An 8,541-nucleotide genomic window follows, 5' to 3' on the forward strand; every position below is an offset into this window, starting at 1 on the left:
TTATCAATATTGACAGAATAATTGGAATATGTGAGTGTAAATAAGGGTGAAACCATACATTTTTTTCAATTGGGAAAACAGGAGGTCACTTAGATGAAAACGTCATAGGGCATATTTGCAGAACTTGAAATGTTCTGTAATTGAAAAGTCAATTTTTAAAAATAAGTACTTTAAGTATCTTTTTTTCTCTCTTTCAGTTGGCTCTGGTGTCACTTTGACCTACCACCATCAATGTGGGTTTTTGTTTTCTTGTTTTATTTTGAGCATCTTATATTCTGGTACTGAGAGATACCCAACACTCAGCTTGTGTATTTCCTGGCCCAATCTTAAAATCTTATTTTTTCTAGTCAATAAAATAAAATGTGTTTGAATAGCATGAGGAGAAATGAAGGAGGGATTTCTTTCTTTTATAAATGTTTCTATGAGATTATAAAGTAACAAGTTTGAGAATAACTCTCATACGGTACAGGTAAACCATTTGGTCATCAGTAGATTTGTGGAATTAAGAAATTTATCACATATATTAATAGCTAAAAATAGTACTTATCAATACTGACAAAATCATTGAAAGTATGCAAGTGAAATTAGAATGAAGCTGGATTTTTCTGTAGCTGAGAAAATTGGGAGTTCACGTATATGGAAAATCATGTATCACCCTCATAGGCTACTAAGTGGGTCTCCTGACATCATATTAAACTGTTAGTTAAATACAGTGCTAAATAATAGTGGAGTCAACATAATTACTTTTTTTTTTGGTTTAAGTGAAAACTTTGAGATTTTAATCCTTATTTAAGTTTTTATTTACCTGACTTATTATGGAAAGCACACTAACTTAGTGTGATCTTCCTCTATAAATATGTATCATATAACTCCTGGGTCAATATTCAGAACAGGAATATGATTGTGTGCATATTGTGTGAATATAATTCAACATGTGTTTATGCACATCAAAACCAAAAAGTTTTCCATTTGAAGTGATATTTCATAGCAATTGTTAAATGATTCCAAAAAGAAAAACTCGTTACTGAGATATTTATTAGTTATATTTTAGGTAATAGTGTTCTAGCAAGTGGTTCTCAACCTATTGGTTGCAACCCCTTTGGGGGTCAAACGACCCTTTCACAGGGGTTGCCTAAGACCATCGGAAAACACATTATTTTTGGTGGTCTTAGGAACCCAAACACCACTCCTTTATTCATCTCCAGGGGGATCCGCCCACATGCAGATATGCCCACATATAACATGAGGAACTGTATTAAAGGATCGTGGCATTAGGAAGGCTGAGAACCACTGTAAGTAAACTATTAACTGATATCATAACTCCTTCATATCTACTTATAAAAGTACCACATTTTCTAGCTCTATTATTCTGTTCCATTTTGTCATTATAGAGCAAAGTCTGCAGATTAATGGAAGAGTTCAACCATTCTAGAGTGTCTGAATTTGTTCTACTTGGACTTACTGATTCTCCTGAGCTACAGATTTTCTTCAATGTGATATTTTCCATTTTCTATTTAATGACCATGTTAGGTAACTGCCTGATTTTGCTCACAGTCCTGTCCACCCCACATCTTCACTCCCCCATGTACTTCCTACTCAGCAATCTGTCTCTCATTGACATGTGCCTGTCCTCCTTTGCCACTCCAAAGATGATCATGGACTTCTTTGCTCAACGCAAGACCATCTCCTTTGAGGGCTGCATTTCTCAGATCTTCTTATTGCACCTCTTCACTGGGACTGAGATTGTGCTGCTGATCTCCATGTCTTTTGACAGGTACATTGCCATATGCAAACCTCTCCATTATTCAACCATTCTCAGCCAAAGAGTATGTGTTGGGCTTGTGGTAACATCTTGGACAGTGGGCTTCCTGCATACAATGAGTCAGTTAGCTTTTACTCTCTATTTACCCTTCTGTGGCCCCAATGTTGTAGACAGTTTCTTCTGTGACCTTCCCTTGGTCATCCAGCTGGCTTGTATAGATACACATGTCCTTGGAATCTTCATGATCTCAACCAGTGGTGTGATTGCTCTTATAAGTTTTCTGCTTTTACTCACTTCATACATCATTGTTCTTTTTACTATCAAGGATCATTCTTCCATAGGATCATCTAAGGCTTTTTCTACCTGCACTTCACATTTCATTGTTGTGTTAATGTTCTTTGGGCCCTGCATCTTCATCTACGTGTGGCCTTTCACAAACTTCCTGGTGGACAAAGTTCTCTCTGTTTTCTATACCATCTTCACCCCTCTTTTGAATCCTCTTATCTATACTTTGAGAAATCAGGAAGTGAAAACTGCTGTGATGAAGAAACTAAGTAGCCAATATTTGTATCTTGGAACAAGTACTCCAAGGTATCCAGTGCAATGAACAGAGGTCTTCTGAGACTTTGTATCATCAGTTTTGTTCTTAGTGCAATAGAAAAAATTAAACTTAGTAGCTGTCTTTCAAGTCATTTAGTCTAAATTCATGAAAATAAAAAGCCAGGGTTGAGAAATATGAAATATCTTGCCTAAAAGTCAGTGCAGTGTTTTAAAGATTATGGATCCATTTCAAAACCTGATATTTTCATAGAAAAATGCACATATCATCAAATTGGTGTACATAAACTCAGAGGTTTAAAAATTGAACCCTATAAACATTCCTTAGATTAAGACTATGTAGAGAAGCCTGAGATGAAATATTGTTCACTTGTCTTCTATCTCAGAGCATATCACTCAGCTGCACAACTTTGTGGTACTCTGATGGTATCCACATGTAGGACTTTAGAGTGTTGGGCATAACAGTTTGTTGTTTTTTCATGAAAAAACAGTAGAATATTTTCATAAAAAAAATTTATGTTGTGAAGCAATTCTTTTGAATATTGTCAAACAATATTCAGTGGTCTAATTGAGTTCTGAGCCAACTTTGAACAAAAGAGAGCAGTTTGGAAGATTTGAAATTTAACAATATGGTTTCTTAATAGGTATGCAGATCACACTTGATAATTGATATAGCAGATAATTATTCAAAGGGAAATTTTTAAAGTTTAAACCATCAAAACCTGTCTGAGTATCATAGATATGATGAATTCATTTAATACTAAGTTAAAGCATTTGGGAAATTATTAACCATTAAATTTATGACAAGATTTTCATCTCAAATAAAATATTCAAAAGAATTATTAGTCTTAGTATGAGTTTGGGTCTCATTTTCAATATAACAAAACTTGTGCGGAAAAAAAGATGAAAATAATTTAACAAATATATAGCAGAATTCTTCACAACTTGGTTTATTATTGATCATGTTAAATATACTTTTTATTACAAGACACTCTTTAGAAATCAATTGGCTAATCCATTTCCCTGACAGCTGAAGAATCTAAGATGCAGAGAATTTACAGAGTTAGGTCAAGACTGTAAGGGGCAAAGATCACTGCTCCAAATATTAATGAACCCTAAAATTAAATCTTGGCTCTGTCATTTTCTAGTTGTGCTATCCTGGGAGATTCACTTTACCTCATTATCCCTTTTTAATATCTAATGCAAGGAAAATAAAAATGGGTTAATTGTTTGTTGTGACTATTTTATGTATACTAGAAAGAATGGATTCTAAAAATGTCATCTCCTTTACCCTTCCCATCCCCATTGACTTCTACATAAAATGCACTGGATTTTTAAGTAGTATGCCTTTGAAGAATAATTGTATTTTAGGCCAATCCACTAGCATGCAAAATTTGATATTTTAACTTTAGGATGTCTTTAAGACTGTGACTTGTTAAGACATATGGCAGAAAAAGAAATAGAACACTTTCCAGTTTTTCATTGCTAGCATGGAGGTGGGGAACTATATTAAATTGTCTGATACGCTGAGATTTCTATGAATAACAATACTGATAGGCTGTATCTCCTTGAATTGACTGAAGAATATGAAAAGAGTTCAGGAAACAACATGTCATTCTGGATCCAGGCCCTTTGTGTGTACTTTGAGAAAAACACAAACCCCTGTCTTGCAAAGACAGAAATAGCATTAATAGTTTCTTACATTTATCTTCAACTTTTAAGATCTTTATGTGTTTTAGCTCAAACAACCTCCAAGCCAAATAGTTAATATCTGAGGTTAAATAATGTGTAGAATTTTATGAAAAAATGTAATGTTGGAGTTATGTATAAAACCACATTTTAAATTTGAAATACTAGTTCATTTTAAATCAAATCATAAACTATTTCTTCTTGCTTCAAAGTCAGTCAGATGAATGAAAAAGATTAAGGTAGAAATGTACTTTTGCCACATTTTCATTTTTCAGCAAAAATTATCATCTTTGTTTTAAATATAAACCTTGCTTCTAAAATTTTAGTTTTTAATTTTATAATTATTTATTGAGCATGTTCTTTATTTAAGCTATTCATGGGTGCTGGGGACTCATTAAGGTACAAGATCTGTTTTCCTGTGGTTGAGGGACATATATTTAGCAATGAGATAGGATTAGTCTGCTGCAGGTTGAATTCCATCCCACCACTTTCTCATTGTGTATCCCTGAGCAAGTATTTTTAATGTTTCTAAGACTCAGTTTCATAACCTATAAAATGCGCACATAGTATTTAACTACCAGAGATTTTGTAAAAATTAAGCCAAAACACATAACGTAACAAGCAGTACTTGGCTCTCATTAAGGGTTTAATAAATACTAATAATATTATGTTATTGTTGCTGTTGTGTTAAATTTTATGGAAATAAATCTGCTTACTTGAACTTAAAGGACGTGGTTTTAAAACTGTAACAGGATGTGTCAATTTACTCAATATTGACTAATGTTGGAATATTGGATTTCTGCCAATTAATCTTTTTTGCATTTTCTACAGTTAATGTTGTCTGCTGTAGGCCTGTGTGTGTGAGGTTTCTTACTCATTTTACGTTGAAATCTATTCCAAGAGTGCATGAAAGGGGAAACACAATAAATACATAATGTTTAATAAATCAATGTCTTATTTAATCATGATAACATTTTAAAATAAAGTTACATATTTAAAAAGTAATAAAATATTATTCACATATTTTTTACTCCATTTTACCTATTCAAAATACAGTAATGAAATGCTTTAAATTCGTATATAACTGGATGTATTTAAAATGTCAACTGGGAGCCCTAGCCAGAGTAGCTCAGTTGGTTGGGCATTGTCCCATGCACCAAAAGGTTGCGAGTTCCATTCCCAGTGAGGGCACATGCCCAGAGTGCAGGTTGTATCCCCTGTAGGAGGCATGCCAGAGGCAGCCAATCAATGTTTCTCTACTTCTCTCTCTTTCTCTTTCTCTAAGAATCAATAAAATAATTTTTTTTAAATATTAACTGGGAAATGAATGATGATAATTATTCATTTTATATATAGCACATTAATAAATATGTTTTAACTATAGGTAGAAAGACTTTGTTCAGATATATGACAATATAAAGTAATTATTTATTTGAAGACACGGTGAAAGTATTGTCCAGGAAATTACTAGAACTGGAACCATAAATTATAGCATCAAACATTTCATCTTGCTGAGATACCCCTTAAGTTCCAGGATAAACATCTAATCTTTAGCTGGGAACTTCTGGTGGTAGAGCTTATCCCTGTGTCATTACAGCACATTTTTAAAATATAATTCAGTATAATTGGTTTTCTTTGAGCTCTTATGCATTTTATTTCAGGTTTTTGAGTCATTATTTTAATTAGGAAACTGGGCTTCACTGAAATTCCAAAGATGTTGGTGTAACATTTGTGTGTAGGTGTGTGGGTGGGGTGTGGGTTCACGCACGTGCGAGAGAGAGAGAGAGAGAGAGAGAGAGAGAGAGAGAGAAATGAAGGAAGGTTATGAATAGCACCATTAAAGACAGATTGCCTGACCTGAATTCAGTTATACATCATGAACCAGGTTTGTGGTTTGGAGCAAGTTAATTAACCCTTATAACCTAGTTTTTCTCATCATTCCCAAGGAGTCAGGGTGTGCAGGTCAACAGAGACTGCAAGCTGCCCTGGCCTGTATTCCCAGCATGTTTTGTCTTCCCTCTTAGGGTTATAAAAAAATCTAACTAATAAAATTAGATAGCGGGAGTTTTCACAGAAAATATAGCTTAATAGATTTTCTTTAAAAACAAAACAAACACAACCCCTCCAATATTGAGCCAGAATTCTAAAGCTATAGCTGAGTTCTCAGATCAGAGGAGAACCAGAGATCTCACATTTGCTTTGTTTTACACCAGGCCACTCCATTCGTGTGTTTTACCCCAGCCATCTGTCATCCTTAATAAAGAACTGAAAATGTTTAACATGCCTTTTTCATCACCATACTTATAACTTGTCCACCTCTAACCCTCACTTTGACATAATCCACTTTGGTCTCCAACTTTTAATGGTTCAGTCTTTACAAACAGGATTTATTATATTACCTGGGAACATTGATATTCCTACAAATTATTCCTATATGAGGATTTAAACCAAAGTGGGGTGAAAAAAATCTGTTATACTTCTGTTTTCTAATGATTTCTCCTCCTGTGATCTGATTCTCTTTTCTTGACTGCACTCCAGTAGACATCTGCTTTTAATTATTTGCATTTCATTATACATTGAAAAGCTATGTTAGCTCTTCCAAATGTATCTTTAATTGCTGGGAGATAGGATTGGCCTCTTGATGTGGTTCAGCACTGGTCAGTAGAGAGATGAATTACTGTGTAATAAGTAGGATTTTCTGCCATTGTCAAACAGATGGCACAGAATTCTCCTCTCTCAGTAAAAATAATCCAAGAAATGTTTTTGTGTTTTTGCTTTTTTGCCCCTATTCACATATCAGGAACTTCTCTGTCCTTTGTAACAGAAAAAATAAGACATTATACCCAGATTGTAAGATTATACCTAATAAAAAGAAAAGTAATCAAAGTGTAGTATCATAATTAATATGATGTAAGTTTGCAGTAATGTGGAGACTTAGGGAAAAGCATGTCCAAATGTGCCTGCTGAGTCAGAGAAAGCTTCTCAGATGAAGTGCAGAATCTGAGACTTGAAAGGCCACATTGGGGGAAAATATGCCAGGGGCAGAAACAACATGGGCAGAAGCAGAGAATGAAAACAATGCCTAGTGAACTCAGGAGTTTCATGACATTTACTATTTCTAGAGAACAAGATGTAAAATTCGTAACAGTGGAAAGAGGGGTTGTGTTGAAAGAAAGTGGCCAGAGAGTTGGATGCTAGATACATGTTGTGGAGATAATGGGGAGGCACTGGGTACCGCGGGCAGACTGTAACAACAAGCCAGCTTTCATCCAGCTCCTGTTGCGAGAACTTTTTACAGCCTTCTCAGGTAATTTGATGGAAGTTTTGCCTTGTATGTTTTTTCTATGGTGGAGAAAAGTATGCTAAACATATAGTCTGCACTTTACATTGGAGCCACAGAATTAAAATCATCCCAGTTCTTATCTCTGTCCAATCTCCCCTGCATAACCTTGAATTTGCTTACCTGACCAGCACTGAAACTTGGTGAGCTGATGTGCAACTATTAGCCCAGCAATTTCTGGAAATAAGACTCCCTTGTCCACTTCTCTTCTTTTTCCATCATCTTGTACATTGAAGCTATTTCCCAGAATCCCTTCTCCCATACCCTGAAATGACCTTATTGGCTTAATGCCTGCTCCCCTGAATGGCATGTGGATAAATTTTTATTGGGGGATGACATGGAAGTTGGTGGACGCCTTTACATTAAGGTGACCAAGGATACCTGGGGGTTGGGGGAGGAGCAGGAAGGATTACAGAAGAGGCCTGGCATGCTTGGTGGGGAATGCACTGCTCAGCACTTGTCTCTCCAAGAGTGAAGTATTCTGATTTGATACTGGTTTGGGCATTGCTCATTGCACTGTTGATGAAGAATCATATATGTATTTGTTCTCTAATATGTATTACTAAAACTTTATAATGTGGCATGCTTTATTTCTATAGATCCCTGAGGGAAAAAAATCCAATGTTTTTGGGAATATTCAACAACAAATTATTACAATGTTTAGTCGGACATGACTCATCTGTATCCTGCTTACTTCTTCAGCCCCTTTTGCAATCTTTTCCCTTTTGAATACTGATTTTCCTTTTCTACTAATGTGCTAGACTTGATTCTGTTGGGGTCTTTGCACATCCTATTTTATCTGTTATATTCTGACAGCAACACTCTAGAGTGTATGTTGGGGGAAGTAAAAGTATAGTTTTTGTATGCACTAAAGTGTAGTTATTATCAGCTCAAAATAGACTGTTATAACAATAAAAAGTTAGCTTTGTTTTGTTTTGTTTTGCAAGACACATGGGGACCACAAAGAAAGAACATATAGCAGAAACAAGAAAAGACAAAGAGAAAAGAATCAAAGCATAGCACTGCAAAGAATTCATCAAGAAAAAAGACAGCAAGCAAGGTAGAGAGGAACAGAAGAACTATAGACAGTTTCAGTTAGGCTAAAGACTCTTGGAGGTAAAGACACAGCATCATGAACTTATGTTCAGTATCCTGAAATTGTCTGCTAAGTTTATCTTTTACAGTGAACTAT

The 8,541-nt window shown here is 35.0% G+C and overlaps 1 protein-coding gene across 1 annotated transcript; it reads left to right on the forward strand.

The window, feature by feature from the left end:
* Positions 1-1,409: 1,409 nt before the first annotated feature.
* LOC118643926 (olfactory receptor 4K2-like) lies at positions 1,410-5,268 on the forward strand (the record flags this gene model as incomplete). The annotated part of the gene is made up of 2 exons (XM_036282252.1): positions 1,410-2,329; positions 5,247-5,268. Coding segments are annotated over exons 1-2 (942 nt in total), but the record flags the coding sequence as incomplete, so codon positions are not given.
* Positions 5,269-8,541: the final 3,273 nt, after the last annotated feature.

The sequence above is a fragment of the Molossus molossus genome, unplaced genomic scaffold, assembly GCF_014108415.1.
Source record: "Molossus molossus isolate mMolMol1 unplaced genomic scaffold, mMolMol1.p scaffold_m16_p_1, whole genome shotgun sequence".
Taxonomy (NCBI): domain Eukaryota; kingdom Metazoa; phylum Chordata; class Mammalia; order Chiroptera; family Molossidae; genus Molossus; species Molossus molossus.